Genomic DNA, 18,465 nt, shown 5'->3' on the forward strand with positions numbered 1-18,465 from the left:
TGTCACATATTTTGCCTAGTGTTGCAAGTATTTTTTTTTTTCACAGAAAAATGGGTTTTGTAACTGTTAAGATTACAGATATATTCAATAGAGGCCTACAGTCCTAGCCGTGTCGAGAGGTTCAAGCTGCCCCCATGCTGGACACAAGAGGTAGGCAGGATTTTTAGATAGATTAGATTATGTATAGATTGTAGATTAAGACATAAAAAAGGGATTGAAGACTTCCCTCTTCCTTTTGTGACCAGTGTAAAAACACCTTTGGATACTGCGAATCTTCACATTGTAACCCTGTGAAACCAGGATTAATTTACCTAACTATGAATGTGGTATTTTACTGCAGCTGCTACTACTGCTTATTATTATTATTTTATATCAACTACACTTTTATTATAATTAACAGTAATGATAATGATTCCTTTACTTCTTACTGCATTCTGATTATCCTTTCCCTTATCTTTCTCTCTATTCTCAACTAAAAATTCTAACACCCACAGGCTGGTTTCCTCTTTCTCCTCTAGCCCAAGCCCTCTCCCCATATTCTCTCTCCTCTTGTCTTCCTGCCAACTGTTCTGCTTGCTCCAAACTGGCTGGCACAAATATTTCATTGATCCAGACACAAATAGAATGATCTCTTCCTCTTGTATCAAAACCCTTGTTAGCCACGGACATTAGATAATGGTGAAATGCTCTGTCTCCGATCTGACACTGACCTTTGCTCTCTCATTCGATCACATCAATGCATCATGTCAACGGGACTCTATTCCCTTCAACTTCCTCCAGCTATTAAGATAAATTAGGGTATCGCAAGTCTTACATTATTATGCCGACGTGAACTATTCTGTGCACAGGCATCTTAATTTAATTTCTGCTTCTGTAGTGTTTTTAACGTCCAAAGCAGTGTAATGAGTGGACACATACTGTAGACTCAGATAATAAAAGGAACAAGCGTGTTATCTAATATAATATCTGTGAGGACTGAAAATAATGGGCTGCAAAGATAACAGCTAAAGCTAAATAAACAAATAAATAAGGTTCACTGAATGACAGATCCCTTAGGATCCCTTAGTGACACCTGCTACAAAAAAGAATAATTACATGATCTTAAATATAATATCCCCTTAAAGCAATTTATTGAAACCACTGATAGCCGTATTAAACTATACACAAAATCTATAATGAAGCGGCAAATTGTAGGCTGTAGTCACATGATCGCAGAAAAGCATTTGAGTCTAGTTTAAAAGTGTCCATAGAACTGGCTGCCTTTTTTTCAATATGAGCCACTGTTGTGTCAAGCTGTCGTGACCAACCGCAATCCTCTGAAAGGGTGTACTAGAGAAAGCGCGTTTCCTGTTTGAAACTTGGACAAAATTATTCATGTTTTGGGGGTTGTAGAGACAGACATACAGACAGACGCTCCCGTGAAACGAAGAGGCCTGCCGTTTCGTTCACAGGTAAGTTGTCTCAGCGCAGCAGTACGTAGTGTACCGGTGCTCAGAACAGGGTAATAGCATAGCGTGAGACGCCACCGACAAACACAATTTGCGAATATAAACATAGCTACAACTGTGTTAATACGTAATGTTCAACGTGTTGCAACAGTACGACAGTGAATTGGGAAACGCCGGGAGATCGCACTGTCGCAAGTTGCTAACGTTAGACAAATTGCAGCTGTCCCGGCAGTTTACTACATCGACGTGAACGGGCAATGCCATCAAATAACGTGTGTTCCGGTGAATGCGTGGGACTGGGCAACCCTGCGCGTTTCGTGCCAGTGATAATTTTGTCAGCCGCGTATCGCTTCATATTGAAACACTTTTGTGTGATTATTGTGATCCACCCCCGTTTTCATTCCAGCATGCTCTCGCTGTCTTACACGATGCGGTAAAATAATATAAATTACAGGGAGGAGCCATATGCTGGCTTTTCAGTGCAGTCCATGTTCACGCACATACTCCCGCACAGAAGGGTTTGACTCATCCAGTCCGGTTATCCTGCCCCAAGGCTGGGAAATGCGTTCCCTTCTGTGACCTGAAAATTTAATGTACCATTCAGTACTCCTTCATGTACAAATAATTAGGGCGTCAGTTTGGGTGATTAAGGGTAGACGTTGGAAGATGACTAACAGGCATCGTGGCTCTCTTAAGACTGTAATTGTCCATCCTTTTTCTGTAAGCGCTCATCCTATTTGATTCTTCTTATTATTACCAGGGTAAGGTAAACCTGTTACAGCACTGTCTCACCCGGATAGCAGACTATGGGTCTACAGAACCCAGTGCCTTATAATCACCTACTCCCAACATTGCTGCATTTTCTGCAGGTGTACATTAGGCTATACTAGATAAGTACGGGTGACAGCCAACAGTTGGTCAGTAGGAATCATAGCAGAGACACGGGCGTCTTGTCAAGCTGAACTGCTTCTCTAGAACTGTGGATTACAGATGAAATAGAGTCACTTCTTAATTATATATGTAAGTCCTATTTCTTGAAAAAGGGGCTTGAATTTTAAGGTTAGCGTGCCCAGCTAACCATACCCCGTTTGAGAGCTCAGTCCCTGTGCTTGTCAGTGTGACCTGCAGTAGTGTTAAATTGAGGCAGCATCATTCTGAAAATGAGGACTTTTTTAAACCCTGATGAAAAGGAGCAAATGCTCTCACTGTGTTGGTAGGTGGATGATGCGGGTCTCGGGACAAGGCTCCTCAGGTCAGAGAGTGGACAGCAGAGACAGTTCTGTTATTATTATTATTATTTTTATTTATTGTACCATCATATTGCAGAACATCTGCTATAACTTGTGGTTGTGGCCATATAATTTGTGGCACTGAAATAACCAGCTGATGGCAGTATTGAATGAAATTATGCAAACAATTGTGCAATGTAATGCAATTAAAGCATTTGTTGAATAGTGATTCTAAACAAACATAACACATAAAACACACATCTCCTAAGATAACAAATAAGCCTGTACTATTATCTAAATACCTGTCAGTACACATAAAAGGACAGGAAATGCATATGTGTTATGATAGCAAAGATAATGGCCTAAGAAACAATAAGGAAATTTAGTGCAATTAGCCCAGCGTTCTAACAAGGTGAAACTACCAACAGGCCTGAACATGTCAAAGTGTTACTTTGAATCATTAGCAGCTGAATGGTTATGGAGTTCCCACAATGCTGTTAAAACGTGTTGTTTGTATGTTTCTCATAAATATGGATCACAATATTTTCACAGCTGTACTGGTTTTGGGCTAGTTAGCACTGGCTACATTAGCAGTTGGTTTCACTGAAAGTCTGTGGGTTGTGGAAGATGCAGGATGTTCATAAATTGTGAAGGTTGGTGTAGTATACATGCTCAGTGATATATAATGTCATAGTACTGGAAATACCCCCAGATTCATACCTGTTCATGTCATGTGCAAATACATTTCAAAACCTTCCTGTGGTGCCTGTGCTATCTTGTTTGGACTCATCTATTTTCAGCTGAACTAGAAAGAAAACTATAATTAAAATGATGGAATCTCTTTATTATCCCAGGAATGAAGAAAAACTGAAAACGTGAACCAACCATGAATCAAACTTGCCAAAAGCCTCACTAGTGAGGTTTCCAACATATAAAGCCACATTCTAGAGGGCACTAATCCAAACTAACCATTAGATAGTTTTCAACATTTGTAAACTTGACTTGAGATCACCACTTGATCACACAGAGGGGTGGATCAACATACTCTACTTTATTTGAAAGACTAAGAGGACCTTAAATCCTTACAAATTTCTCTGTTCACCTTTGGGAGTGGGAAATTGTGTTGCTGAATTGCCATTTCACTAGAGTAGCATACAGTACCATGTACTGATCTGGATAGCTGCCAGACAAACCATTAGAGTGTTGTCATATAATCACTTGTTGCTGGGATACAGTAGTTTAAGCTAAATGGCAATAACAGGGACTGTGCCAGGTCATGGGAAAAGATGTCCTTGTTTCATGAGATGCATGAAAAGCTTTTATATTGTTAAGATATTATGATTGCTGTCTTTAGGATACTGGACTTAAGCTGATGGCAGTATACACTATTTATGTACTGTTGTTTAATTATGGAACATGTAAAATGATGCTTCATAACAACAATCTGTAAAAGTTACCTAAAGTTAGTGTTAGGAGTGTAACTTTAAAGTTTAAGTTTAAAACAAGTAAATAAAATTTGGGTAGTGCATTAATGCTAGTCTGACACATACACAAAATTGTGCAAAGTGGTTCCAACACACACTAAAAGAGTTGATAAGTCCAAAAAAGGTAACATTAGGGTGCAGTTTGTATGGCAAACTGAAATACTAAGCCAACAACATACACTAGGAAGCTAGGATAGGAGAACATTGGCAGATTGAAATGGATGCTGTAGGTATATGACGTCCCATGAATTCTGTTTATGGTGAAAAGGTATGTGTATAAAGATGATTATCCCAGACCCAAAAGTGACTGAATCCTAGATGTTTCACTGTGGTTGTTGTGTCTGATGTTTTGTGTTGTAACCCAAGTAAAACCTATGCCTATGATCTTGGTAGTCTGAATCAAAAGCTCATCTTCAAAGCAATGCTATACAACTTGACAGTTCAATAAGTGCAGCTGAAATGCAGCAGGACTGAGCTTTCAAATTATGCAAACTGAGGCTTTCTGGGCAGGTGGGCACAGGAAGCCACTACCTGAGGTGGTCCTGCTCTGTTATCTTGATTGAGTAACTTCCAGGGACTGGATACTGAGGACTATAAGTTCTCTTGAACACATTAGGTCCCACCTTCAGGTCCACTTAAATTCTTGAATTCAGACCAAGTTGGGCCAAAGTAATTGTTGTTTGCCATTAAAGACTGTCCTGTGGTTTTAGTTCAATACCAGCTAATTTGCGCTTTTCTGAATGAATGAGTGTATTTGAAACGGATGGATCTGTTTTCCTCTTGACTCATCTTGAGCTTCTGCCATAAACCTGGAGATCATGACTGGATCAGCTGGCTGTTTGCTTGAGCAAACAAGTATTGTGAAGGGAGCGGTCCTGTTGAACAGAAATTTGCATTGTGCTTTTAATTGTTCGCAACAAACTGCGGAGTATTGCACGAGGCTATTCGATGACAACGGAAATTTGTCCACATTCCACTTGGCAGGCATAACTCACAGAAAACTGTCAACTGAGATGTTAATCGTAGTTAATGTTTTCGTAGGACAGTACTTTAAGAGCCGAGTCTGTTTTATTTTTTCCCCCTCAGGCACATGAATGCTTCTATAATTATTTTCTAGGAATTTCAGATTGAGGTAACCTCTGTGAGATCAGAGTAGTCAGACTCAGAATTAGATGCAATACCTAATTTGTACCACAAAAACCGAGAAGAGAACGTGTGAAAATCAACATCACAAAAATTACTGTCCGCATTCTGCGACTGGATGTGAATTCGCTCTACAGAAAAAGGGAGAAGTATCGCGATTTCAGCATATGAAGAGCTCCTGGGCTCAAACACCCATTCGTTTTCACCGTAGTGTTCAACAGGTAACTAATACAGGAAGCGATGTGTTTTGAACTATATCACACATAGTTTGTGTTCACATTAGCGAAATGGCGGATTTGAGTATAGCCCACATTCGGGTGAGTTATGTTTTGTTGTGCCGAGTTCATTAAACAGAGTAGCTGGTTCAATGCTTGCTCTCAAATTAATTGGTTTCCGATATGATTTTAAACTTTGCAAAGGAAAGATTGTTGACCTTGTCATTTTTTTCTGTGGCAGTGTTGTCTGGAAAATAAATCAGGACTACATGCATTCAGTTGAATGTTTTATGCTTTCACGTCGACAACTTTTTACATTGCCGACATGCTTGTAATTTACTGACATTGCTCACTTTTTACACGATTAAAATACAGTTTAATCAGCAGGGGTGGGGTAAACAGCTGGGTCCTGCGTGGCGCTTTACAGTTCAGGCCGTTTAATCCGTGCATTCATGAAACCAATAAAATACGGGTTTAATCATTGTGCTCTGCTTGTTTGTTCAGTCCTTAACTTTGTGGTTCGACAGACCTGTGAGCGTCAGATATTACACGTTTACCGGTATGCAACTCTGTGAACTCACGTCCATTTGTGTGGTTATTTGGAATGCTGAAAAACTTCAACATTATCCAATACCGAGACCGCAGTTGTAGCCACGGCAATAACAGTGACCATCTGCGACCTGGTTCTGCGAGTAATGTGTTTTAAACTCTGCACGAGAATAATATCGCACCCAGACAGCTGAAAGTAGAGACGGCACATTAGTGTTTTCAAACCTCAAGTCACAACTGCATGACCGCGCAGCTTAAAAGGGTGTGGTAGACTAAAATCTTCTCGTGTTTAACAAATCATTTACCAATGATTAATACGTTACTAAGATTACTACTAGTTACTAATCTGAAAAAAAAAAAAAAAACATGAACCTTGATATGAGAGTTGAACATGTGCAGGTGCAAGCTCATGTGTGAATGATAGCATTCCTTTTTTTCTTAGTAGCGAGGACAGTTTTGAAAGGAGGGGGTATCAGATATTTAAATGAATCAAGGAAATTACTGCAACACTCCAGGAACATGGTTATCGTGCCCTGACATTTCTGTACTACAGTGCCTGGCAGTGCCTGTTTTGTGTCGTGTAATGTCACTCTCAGTTTTGTTCTCTATAGGAACCCTAGCTCTTGGCATTAGAGGTGTGAATTTTGATACATTTGATATTACAACATATGGGTCACAAGGCTGAACTTTCAAGGAATCAAATAATATATTTTTTTTTTCCGTTCAAGCACTGTATAAAATTCTTGTTCTTTCCTTGGAAACAATGACTAGCTACACATAGATCTGCATTTGCTTAGCTATCAAAAGATTTGTAATATGTAATTAATATGATGACTAATATGTAATTAATACGATGAAAAATAATCTGTAATATGTAAATTTTGTAAGGGTGTCCTTCAGCTCTTTAATGGTTCTTCAGCCCTTCCTCAGTTTAGATGATAGAATAGTGTATCAATCCCTGTCGGGAAATAGATCACTGTTAGGCAGAAAGTCCTTCTGGTTTACCAGAATGCTTGCATGTTTCTTTTAGCCCTTACAATCTGAGGTCAGGTGAGTTCCTTACACTGGTGATTCAGAAGGTGCTCATTGTGGTTGTTTACTGTTTGTTTCAGTTCCCAACAGTCAATGACTGGAATTAGGTACAAGAGAGGCAGAAATTATTTCATTTTATATCAGTTCCTGTTTTTATGCACAAGGTCAAAGCTGTGTTGACCGGTATTTGTACCTCCTGAACTCTACTGTGTACCTGGGTCTACTTGTTTTCTATTTTCTCTTTATTTCCTGTGTCGCAAACTTCTTGGTCGGGCCGTTATTGAATATGAAAACTAGTCCGCAGTTAGCTTATCTGGTTAAACAAATTGTAAATGAGCAAAGATTTGAATGCTGTTCCAAGTAATGCAGAAGGCATCTCATCATGAATCATATATTTATTGCCATTTGGACTTTACAGCGTCTGTTAGCGAGATGCAAAGTAGTGCTCCACGCTGTGCTGTGTTGTGTTAAGAGCAGCAGAGTTTGAATGCTGCAGTTCTGAATGCAGTTTTGGGACACTGTAGTCATGGGAGAGAGAGACTCGCGGGTAGACCTATCATGTGTTGTCAGCCACTGACTAGCATAAACCAATCAAAAGACAGCTCTTGATAGCAAAACACTTTGGTACACTCTGGTACACTCAACACACTGACTCAAATTACTCAGTGCACCACAACTCTTCAGATCTTAACAGTGTCCTAAGCTGCTCTTGTCCTGTATTGCAGTTTGTGGGAGGGGTCTATATGGTGTTGGGGCAGGGGTTTTGTTTTTGGATCCATCCTGTTTATTTTCCGATACGGTCTAGCTGACTTCCTGCCAAGAGATGGGGGGATGGGAGAGGCTGTATGTGATTATGCTGTATGCCTTTAGATGTGCAGGAATCAACAACAGCTGGGGGAGTGATAAAACAGACAGAAGAGGAAAAATGGACACATAACGCACATACATAGACACAAACACATATATTTATGTACCGTATACAATATTTATTTATTCATTTGACATACACTATATGGTCGAAAGTATGTGGACACCCCTCCTAATTATTGAGTTCAGGTGTTTCAGCCACCAACATCAGTGCCTGACCTCACAAATGCTCTTTTGGCTGAATGGGCACAAATTCCCACAGACACACTCCAAAATCTTGTGGAAAGCCTTCCCAGAAGAGTGGAGGCTGTTATAGCTGCAAAGCAGGCGGGGGTGTCAACTCCATATTAATGCCCATGGTTTTGGAATGGGAATGGGATGTCCAATAAGCTCATATAGGTGTGATAGGTGTAATGGTCAGGTGTCCACATACTTTTGGTCAAATAGTGTACATTCTCATCCAGAGTGACTTATTTGGCTGTCATTGCAAGGTGTACTGTATAAAGTCACTGTTACACCACAAACAAGGGCAAAAGTACAGAACGGCAAGTACCATCAAGACTATCAAATTCTTATGTTTGATTTTCTTGTCTCCTGTGCCCTATCTCTACGTCCCTCTCTGCCCGCATGGCGTTCTTTCCCCATTCCTGGTTTAACATCATCATATCTTTCCCTTTCTATAACCTCTTGCACAAAAAATCTCAGTCCTTTTGTTTGAAAAGTATCAGCAATACTGTCTGTATAGCTTTCTGGCTTGTGCTACTTTTGTAAATGCACATATATCTAATGTAGTATTATGTTTATTTATTGCAGACCATTTTATAGCTGTGTTTCTACTTAGACAATTGATGTAAGACATCTGCATTTATACCTGCAGTTGTTTGATCCAGAGTCCGATACTTAATCCATTATGTCACATACTGTCCCATAGGTGTGTCATTTCCTGTGCAGTCAGTACCCGTTCTGTTGCTGTGTGTGATCCCAGTGATGATATTCTGTCTCATTCTGCAGGTGGCTTTTAATCATTTTCCCCCTCCTTGTATCCTGTTTCAGGTTTAGTCTTAGCTCAGTGCAGTATGCAATAGCAGAGAGCGTGCGCAGTCCAACAGGCAGAAGGTCCACTGAGAGAGTGAAGGAAAGCATGGCGGTTTTCAAGCTGGAGAATGTGGAGGACCTCTATGAGATTGGAGAAATCCTGGGCAGGTATGAGAAAAACAAGAAATAACCGCAGTGCTGTCGTGCTCTCTCTGTCATGGTTGATGTTAGCATAACATAACATTTTCACCTATTATTACAATTACACCATGCCGGTATCTGTTTTAGCAAACACCATTTCAAGTTCCCACCGCTGTTCTGTCACTCTCTGTCACCGCCCTAGCGGTCACTTTGGCCAGGTGCGCGAGGTCCGTGAGCGGGCCACGGGGACGCGCTGGGCAGGGAAGTTCCTGAAGCTGAGACGGAACGCCAGCAGCCGGCTGGGGCTGGAGAGGAAGAGTGTGGAGAGGGAGGTGGAGATCCTGCAGGCCCTGCAGCACGGCAACATCATGGCCCTGCGAGACGTGTTCGAGAACAGAGCAGAGGTGGTGCTCATTGTCGAGCTGTGAGTGGTGGAGGGATCGGGTGGGGTTGGAGGGGAAGAGCGGGGAGAACCATGAGGATGGACGGAGAATTTAAGGCTCTGTGTTTTATGTACAGTGACATAGCGTTAAGCGTTTATCAGGACTGAAGTTTCCATGTAGATTTTTTTTCAATTTGACCAATCCTTGACTTTGGTCCAAGCACTAAATTCCACCGAAATGTAATTCTCCTCTATCACATTTCATGTACAGATAAGAGGTTTGGTTTTAAACAGAATGAAATGGGCACTATTTACCAAGCCAAAACCTGTTAAGTGCCGAATGGTATGTAAACAGCTTTAAACGAAACAGGTGTTGCCATTTACATGGGATGGTGTGTTTTTATGAGGTTGTCAGGATGTTATCTGGCAGTGTAGCTTAGTGGTTAAGGAGCCAGGCTTGTAACTAAAAGGTTGCCAGTTTGATTCCCTGCCAGGGCACTGCTGCTGTAAGGTATTTAACCTGCAATTGTGTTGATTGATTCATTGAAACCAAGACATTAATAGCTTTCTTGTAATAAATGTAAACAAAAAGTGCAGTAATGTAAACAATTATGTTGTAATTAATACTATTTTGAGCTTTGTTCCTCTTAAGTAGACCAGTCATTCAAATGGTTTTTCATTCAGTTCAAAACACTGAAAGGAACTGACATAAGAAGATTCAGACACGTACTTCCACCACTAACAACCATACACCAACAGTGGACAACAGTTTAACATTTTATCTCATGTTACTGCAGAACAGTGAGATCTAACAGCATCAGCATGTGTGTGTGAAAAGGGGTGTGGTGCCAGTGACTTTAAGTAAACGTGCCACCCGCACCATTCGGGTGCGAGTTTGACTAATTTAAATGAACAAAGCAGTCCGCCGTCCCATTGGCATTTTTCAGTTGGGTGACGATCAGACAATCCCAGCACTGAGACGTGGCAGACCCACGTACAGGATAAAAGAAATGCTAAAACGTATGTAATGTACGGAGCCTTCTGAGTCTGAGTGCTCAACAGTTTGCTTCTTAGCACCCTTGCTGTGATAGTCTTGACACTGATTCATAACGTCACTTCCCATCTCTAGCTCACATGATAACAGTGCTCCACTGAGGCCTCTGTGCTGGGGCATAACATTGAGTCCAGCTGGCTGAGTTCTCATATCTGTGAAATACACTGCAAGTGTAAATGAGAAGCAGTGTGTCAGAGTGATTAAGTAGTATGACTTGTAACTAGGAAGTTGTGGATTTGACTTATAATATGATGTGAAAATGAAGGCTGTTAGTTGTACTTGATGAAAAAAGTTACAAAATAAATGTAATTATTGAAATACTGTATATCAGTTATGCTCATTTTCATGCAGTCACACATCCGTACATTGCATTTTAGAGCATTTGGTATCTTACAATAGATTGTATGTATAGTATAGACATGGCAATAATTGGGATATTTCTTAATGTAAACACTGGCCTACATATAGAGAACACACATATCTTTATATTGTGTTTTTATATATTTGTGTTTTTTGGAAAGAGCCTCCTCTCCTCCTCACCATCCTCATCTTCCTTAGGATCAGTGGCGGTGAGCTGTTTGACTTCATTGCGGCTAAGGAGAGTCTCACAGAGAGTGAGGCCATTGAATTTATTGAACAGATCCTGCAGGGGCTGGGCTACATGCACAGCAAGAACATTGCGCATTTCGACCTGAAGGTACTGCTCGCACACGTGTGTCTGTGTGTGTGTGTGTTCACGCACGCATGTGTGTGTGTAGTCTCCATGCCTTATAGTCTCAGAACACACTCCGCAGCACTTCGGTACTGTCTCTGTATGACATCACAATCCCACATCAGAGCTCACTGACCCCTTCAACCTAATGATTCTGCTTTACCATGCAACAATTTATCCTAGGACAAACATTGCTTATATGTCACTCTAATCACTCGCTTCATAGTTATAGGCTCCCTACAAGGTCACACACCTGCATAGATACTCCGTGTGAAATGTGGCCCTGTTTGACTTCAAGGCGCTGTCTCTCTCTGACATCATAGTGAGCTCATAACCCAGTGATCCCTTTAGAATGCTGCTTCAGATCACACTTGTCACTGTGTGACCACCTAGTGGCCTTTGACCTTTAGCCAGCGCTGTTAGCCAACTCCAACCCTACTTTGGTTTTCACAAGCATGATGTAAAAAGAGAATCATTCATGATCAGCCAAGAGATCATGAGCAGAACTGTATTCCATATCAGTCAGGCGGTATATTTATGCACCTATGAGGCCGCATTTGCCCATTACTTTACAGCAGTGAGCATTGAAAGTGTTTAACCTCACCATAATTAAACACCACTATGCTGTGAACGGAACTCCCAATGAATTACAGCGCTCAGTGTGATCAGAGTGTTTTCTGATGATGTGTTTTTTTCTATTTACAGCCAGAGAACATCATGCTGTCAGACAAGGAGTCACCTCTACCTGACATCAAGATCATTGACTTTGGGCTGGCCCAACGCCTTACACAGGGGGAGGAGTACAGGAGCATGTGTGGCACCCCCCAGTACATTGGTAAGTGGTACGGTTCATTAGCAAGAGTTTTTAAAATTGGTGTATTTGGTTTGTGTGGTCAGTATACATCAGTCTTGTCAGTGTTTTCATAGTAATCAGCGGAGAGGAAGGGTTACAGTTGACTCTCCATGCAGAAGGAGCTGTCGTTGGTGGTAGGAAGTGACATCATGGGTTAACCATGCACAGTCAACAGTGTGGTCAAGTTTTCAGTCAAACAAGAACGAAGCTGAAGGGGTCAGTCAGGAAAGTGTGGGAGTTGTGAAGATTTTGTCACTCTTGGATCCTGTTCATCATTTTATTCATACTTATTTCTTGTTTACCTATATTTATAGAGAAATATGTTCTGCTTAAACTATAAAATGAATTTACAAACATATGGAACATGAGTTTCATGTGTTACAGTTTCAGGCTAAAGTATAAACTGTAAATGAACCTAATGTTGATGTTGAAGTGCCAAGGCTACAGGTTACCTAAAAATTATAAAAACAAAGAGCGATTAACTAAATAGTGTCAAAACAGGCCACACTTCGAAGTCAAATTTGCAGTTCATAATGACGGGGTTTTTCTGTCCTGTGTTTCATTGGTTGAAAAAACAAACATGAAAATGAACACGAAAAAAGTATTGACCCTTTAGAGTGATACGAGTCAGGCATGAGTCTTTACTTTGAGAAGGGCCCAAACAGGACCGTTGTCTAGCTCTCTCCCTTTTTCAAATATCAGTAGACGCTGTCGCTACTGCAACACTAACCACATTCACTCCCTGTTAAAAAGAGGTGTCTTTTGTGACACGAGATAAAGGGTGAGATTGCCAAGTTGAGGCCAGAATGCCGTGGTACAGGAGGGTGTGGGCCGCTCAGAAACACAGACTGCCAGTGTATTTTTGTGACAGACCTGGCACAGCGTGGTTTTGTCACCTTAAAGAACAAGGTCTGAGGACATCCTTTCTGTCAAAGACAAAGCACAACAAACGTAAAGCTGGCAGCTCATTTGATGATATTCTAAAAGAGAACAGGACAGTATGGCTGCCATAGTGGTGGCCATCATCAGTTTTTGGCATAGGCCTATTACCATGCCTTACCAGATTTTTGGCAGATTCAAGTCTTATAAGACCGCTACACTCACTGTGTTTCTTAGAAGGGTGAGCTTACATAAAAGACATACAGTAAGGAAAAATAACCACATTCTTGAAATAGCCCATGTGTCTAATTCCCTAATTAGGTGTTTGCAAGGAAATACTTTTACTAGATGAAGTGGATTGGCTACGCTAGCTATACAGTTATTTTTTCCTCTTTGTGCAGTAAAATTGTGAGACATAAGTGAGCTAAAAAATCCACTACAGAAAGTGACAGCACCCCTTAGAGTCATAATAAGAACATGATTGTGCTTGGTCTTTAGCTTGGTGAGCTGATCATATCTGTCATTGAACCATGTGAACAGCAAATTTGTGGTCTGAAACCCAAAGCAGTCTTACCCCTGTTATGGTTGCACTACCCTGGGAGTCCAGAAAGCTGTTTTACTTTGTACTCTGCAGTGGTCTGAATGAGTTAGAAAATTGTGTATCAGCTCCATTCAGAACAGCTCAGTTGAACCCATGAGATGATGCCTCTTTGTATGTGTGACCTCTGTACAGTCTATTATATGTGTGTATTAATTCTTTTTCTCTTTCAATTCCTTCTACCCCCCCCCCCCTCCACATTCACTCACAGCCCCTGAAGTGATCAACTATACGCCACTGAGTGTAGCAACCGACATGTGGTAAGCCATTCCCTGCACAGCACAAAGAAGTCCTTCACACCAGGCAAACAAACAGGCCAAATACTAACTAAAGGTCTCCATGCCTCTATCTGTTTTAGATACGCTGACTACTCCTGAACTCCTTAGACAACTCCTTAAAAACTGTACATGCTGGAACCTGTCGTGATCTTTGCTGTGCTTGACTGTCCTCTTTTGGCTCAGAGACAAAAATTTATGCTATATATTTTAGTGAGTTTGTTAAACGTACCAAGCAGCCCCCAATAGAAATGGTGACAGCAAGTCAATGACGACATGCCTAACACAGGCATTGCACCACATCTTAAGCCCAGTGTTAATACAGTAACCACTGCTACTGATGATTAAGACCCTCATAAATGTAAAGCATTGATCTACCTATGTTTATTTTGTAGGAGCATTGGTGTTATCACCTATATACTGTAAGTATCAAAAATAATCAGCAGGATTTGAATGATTTCTCTAAACTGACTATCCACATGCAAGTAATGAAACCCCCCCCCCTCCGAACTTCTGTAGGCTGAGTGGCATGTCCCCCTTCCAAGGGGACACAGATGAGGAGACGCTAAAAAACATTGTGGAGATGAACTATGAATTTGAGGACCGTCATTTCAAGCAGACCACTGCAATGGCCAAAGACTTTATTCAGAAACTACTGGTGAAAGAGCAAAGGTAATTTGTGCATTTATTATTGATAACCTGCATGTTACATTGCCCCATGACAATCTAATTGTAATGAGATATGGATCTGATTGTGTACCAGTCCTAAAACAGCACTGTTGCAATGGTTAGAGTTGGATAATAATAAAAAAATCTGCTAATAATAACTATGCAGGTATTCTCATGACGTACCATACCCAATAAAGTGCAGTGGTGCATTGATGCCAGGCAAAACAAAGATGCTTACTGATGCTTAGTGTTACTGTTACTACTGAAAAATGTGGTGGCAATTATTGTGGTCACACTTCAGAATAATTGATGTTTCATATTGTTTTTTTTTTATTTAATAAATGTTTGTATAGGAATACTGTACTTTCCATATATGAATAGTGAATAATTAAAAGATGAATAAAAATATGAACTAAAAGAAAAATGTTGTGTACAAAACACAAATGTTCATCCATTTGAGACTTCAAATATAATTGTCTGTGAATGTGACTCTTTCAAGTGGAGCACACTTAAAGCTATTTATGTATTATATGGTTGATTCTCTGCATATAAGAAAGAATCATCCCCATAGTAGCTTTTAATGGTAATGCTCATCTATACAGTGGCTTTATCTGCATATAAGGAACCCTCTGTGTGTCTGTCTGTCTGTGTCTGTCTCTGTGTTTGTACAGTGAGAGAATGACCGCAGAGGAGTGCCTACTCCATCCCTGGATCAAGGTAAGGATGTGTGCAAAGAGGGGAGAAAAATAAGCATTGCATTAAATTACTTTTGATGTCAGCATTGGCCGTGAATGAGGATATTCATTCCAAAGCCCACACAGCAAATGGTGATCACAGAACTGGTAGTAACGTAATCATGTTGTCTGTGAGCGTATAGAACACATGTGACCCAACAATACAGTCAATAGGATGACAGTGGTGGTCAACCGCATTCACATTCAATAACAAAGTCATGCCATTTTTTCAGTCAGGAGTTTTTATGAGCTGGGATAAAAAGTAAGAGCACTCCAGTAAGGCAATGTTTTAAAACAGATCGCACTGCAAATCAGAAACTATAATAAAGGTTTTGTGACAAATATCAAGGAAGTGTGTAAAATAGTGAGATTAATTTCTGAACTTCACCCTTTTTCTGTTCTCTCTTTGTGCCCCCCCCCCCCCCTCACACACACATGTGCGCACACTCACTCACTCACACACACACACACACACACACAAACACACACATTAATCTCTCCTTCAGCCCCTCACGAAAAAGCAAGCTGCCAACAGGAAACGCTCCTCCATCAACATGAGGAACTTCAAGAAGTTCAACGCCAGGAGGAAGTGGAAGGTGAGAGCTGAGTGTGCTGTTTGATCCAGTGGTTCTTTAATCGGTTGAGACCCAAAACAAGTCCCAGGCAGGTTTGTGCTATGGAATGAAAAGATAAAGAAGCTGTCAGTGATTAGAGTGTAATTGTTACCATCACAGCTGTGCATCAGTAAAATCAAATATATTTTTGCCTCCCAAAATCTACTAAATAGATCTACATTTATATTGGTTAAAAAACCAACAGTGATAAATAGCATGTTTCACCTCATCAGCAGCTGACCATTCCTTTCAGAGTCTTTCAGAGGTTGTCTTAAAATAATCCAAAGAATTACATTTCCCATGTGTTTTACTTTTATAGTCTCTCATTGGGTGCAGCTTTCTATCAGGTCTCCAGATTCAAACGTTTCAAGGACCTCTACTGTCATTTGTACATTCGCAATGAGTGTTTACCTCAGGCAGGTTGCCCTGTTGCAGAGTGTTCAGGTTGGGTATAGCAGGTTAACTGATATTTTCTATTACGTGGTCTCCTCCTCTCACCTGCAGATGTCCTACAACATGGTGTCGGCATGTACCCACCTGTCCCGCATGCAGCTGCTCTGCAAAACACGAGTTACTGAGAATCAAGAGCTGGTGAGGGGGTGGGGGGGGTGGGGGGTGGTGCTTGGGAGAAGGAAGTGGCTGTCTTACACAGCAGGTCATGCTATTTTAAAGATCTCAATATGATTAAAAAACAGTTAATGAATATGTTACTAGTACTGATTTGTTAATGTGTACTTTGGCCTCAAGTACCAAATTGGTTACAACCTTTCCATTGAATAGTTTGCGGTTTGTTTTGATGTGTTTCTCAGAGGTGACTTTAATAAGTTAATATTTGTGTTTACTAGTGGTAAGTTTTAGATGTGATATCTGCAATTTGGTACAGTACATTTGACTCAGCCTCCTGAATGCCCTTACGTCTGCTTACCACCAGCATACTGTTAGTATAATCAACATTTAACAGAATAAGTCGTATTTAATAGTAATGACCTGTAACCACAAGAAGACTTTAATATAAAATGCGACCAGTGGGGAGTGTTGAATATTCAGACTCTCTGGAAGCTTTAGCCTCTAAGTGATCATGTATGTGCACTTGGATGAGAGTTGGAGGTCAAAGAGAGGGGGGATCGCAGTATTATCTCATGACAGTCTGGGCTGGACCATGTCTCCTTTCTCTCTCAGAGACAGTGTGAAAGCGACCAGGAGGACACAGAAACCAGCCGGGCCTCCCTAATGCGCCGTAGACTCAGCAGCAGTTCATAAAGTCAGCCACTAGAGGGAGCAAAAGACAAAGGCTGGACTCCTTCTCGCTGACACCTTGCCTGAGGAAAACACAGTCTGACACTGAGAAGCTTATGAGCAGTGGACCATTATAATGTACCACAGCTTAAATAATTATGCATGAGACAGTTCAGTGGAACCCAGTCCTACCTTTGCTATGTTCACAGTTGAAATCATATTTGTAAAGACACTTTGTCATGTTTAACAGCTTACATCTAAGTCAGAACTCTAGGGATCAAGTCAGGTTTGTTTATTAATTTAAATGTTGAAATTGGGAAAAAAAAACAGAATTCTCAGAACTGTTGCCCCTCGAAACTCCCTTTAACATCAGAAAGCATTGAACGGAAATATATATATGTGTATATACATATATATATGTGTGTATATACATACATATATATGTGTATATACATATACATACATATATATACGTATATATATATATGTATATACATACATATATATATATATGTGTGTGTGTGTGTATACTTTTACAGCACTAGAGTGTACAGATTTTGAATGTTGAGTAATTGTTTTTGGTATCAAGTAGTTTAAGAAATCACGTATGAGTGGCTGCTGTGAAAATAATTATAAGGATGAAGCATGTGATAATATCTTGATTGTGATGAGGTCTTGTGACTTGTGGTCTCCTTGATGATGGCCTGTCATTGATGGACGATGCTTGGCTGTAATGTCTTGCCAGGTTAGAACCTGCTGGCTGTATATACTCCAGGTGGTGCACAACCTAGTGCAGACTCTGACATACCAATGGCATGAAGGCATTGGTCTCTTGATAAGCGGGCCATATTGGCTCCAATCTGTGTTTCTTTATTTTAAGCAAATATTACACTGAACAGGTAAAAATACCTGGTTTACTCTGCCCACTCACTGAATCTCTCATCTCTGACTAACAAGGTGAGCAGCAAAGTCACTTGTACAATCAAGAATTAATTAGTCAATTATGAATGATCAATTAATCAAACTGATGCCAAAAAAAACATTTAATCAATGTCAAAAATCTGTAGGCTTTTTTAAAAACATACGTGCATAAATTAAGTGACTGATGAGTGATAGATTGAGTTTTTATGCTCAGGATACAGTATATTGAGTTTCATTGATCAAGTAGCTTTTACAGTAAATATATATACATTCAGGACTGGCAGAAACAGTAAACTTATTAATGTTTGTTTTAAGTGTTATCCTGCTTTACAGCAGAGAACATAAACAGATTCCTACCATGTGTTCAATAAAGAGGAATTATTTTTTATTTGTAG

At 40.4% G+C, this 18,465-nt stretch overlaps 1 protein-coding gene across 1 annotated transcript; it reads left to right on the plus strand.

The window, feature by feature from the left end:
- The first annotated feature begins 1,248 nt into the window (after positions 1-1,248).
- Positions 1,249-17,521, plus strand: LOC118768692 (death-associated protein kinase 2-like). Its single transcript, XM_036515553.1, has 12 exons — positions 1,249-1,451; positions 9,021-9,170; positions 9,346-9,567; positions 11,138-11,276; positions 11,997-12,126; positions 13,833-13,881; positions 14,292-14,318; positions 14,416-14,568; positions 15,237-15,282; positions 15,806-15,895; positions 16,418-16,504; positions 17,093-17,521. The coding sequence occupies exons 2-12, from the start codon at positions 9,109-9,111 to the stop codon at positions 17,171-17,173; spliced, it is 1,086 nt and encodes a 361-aa protein (XP_036371446.1). The 5' UTR covers positions 1,249-1,451; positions 9,021-9,108; the 3' UTR covers positions 17,174-17,521.
- The last annotated feature ends 944 nt before the right edge of the window (positions 17,522-18,465 follow it).

Source organism: Megalops cyprinoides, chromosome 21 (assembly GCF_013368585.1).
Source record: "Megalops cyprinoides isolate fMegCyp1 chromosome 21, fMegCyp1.pri, whole genome shotgun sequence".
Lineage (NCBI taxonomy): Eukaryota > Metazoa > Chordata > Actinopteri > Elopiformes > Megalopidae > Megalops > Megalops cyprinoides.

Coding starts and splice junctions, on each gene's coding strand:
- LOC118768692 (XM_036515553.1), top strand. CDS start 9,109: ATGGCGGTTTTCAAGCTGGAGAATGTGGAGGACCTCTATGAGATTGGA. Junction 15,283..15,805: donor TACTCCATCCCTGGATCAAG/GTAAGGATGTGT, acceptor TCTCTCCTTCAG/CCCCTCACGAAAAAGCAAGC. Junction 15,896..16,417: donor ACGCCAGGAGGAAGTGGAAG/GTGAGAGCTGAG, acceptor TCTCACCTGCAG/ATGTCCTACAACATGGTGTC.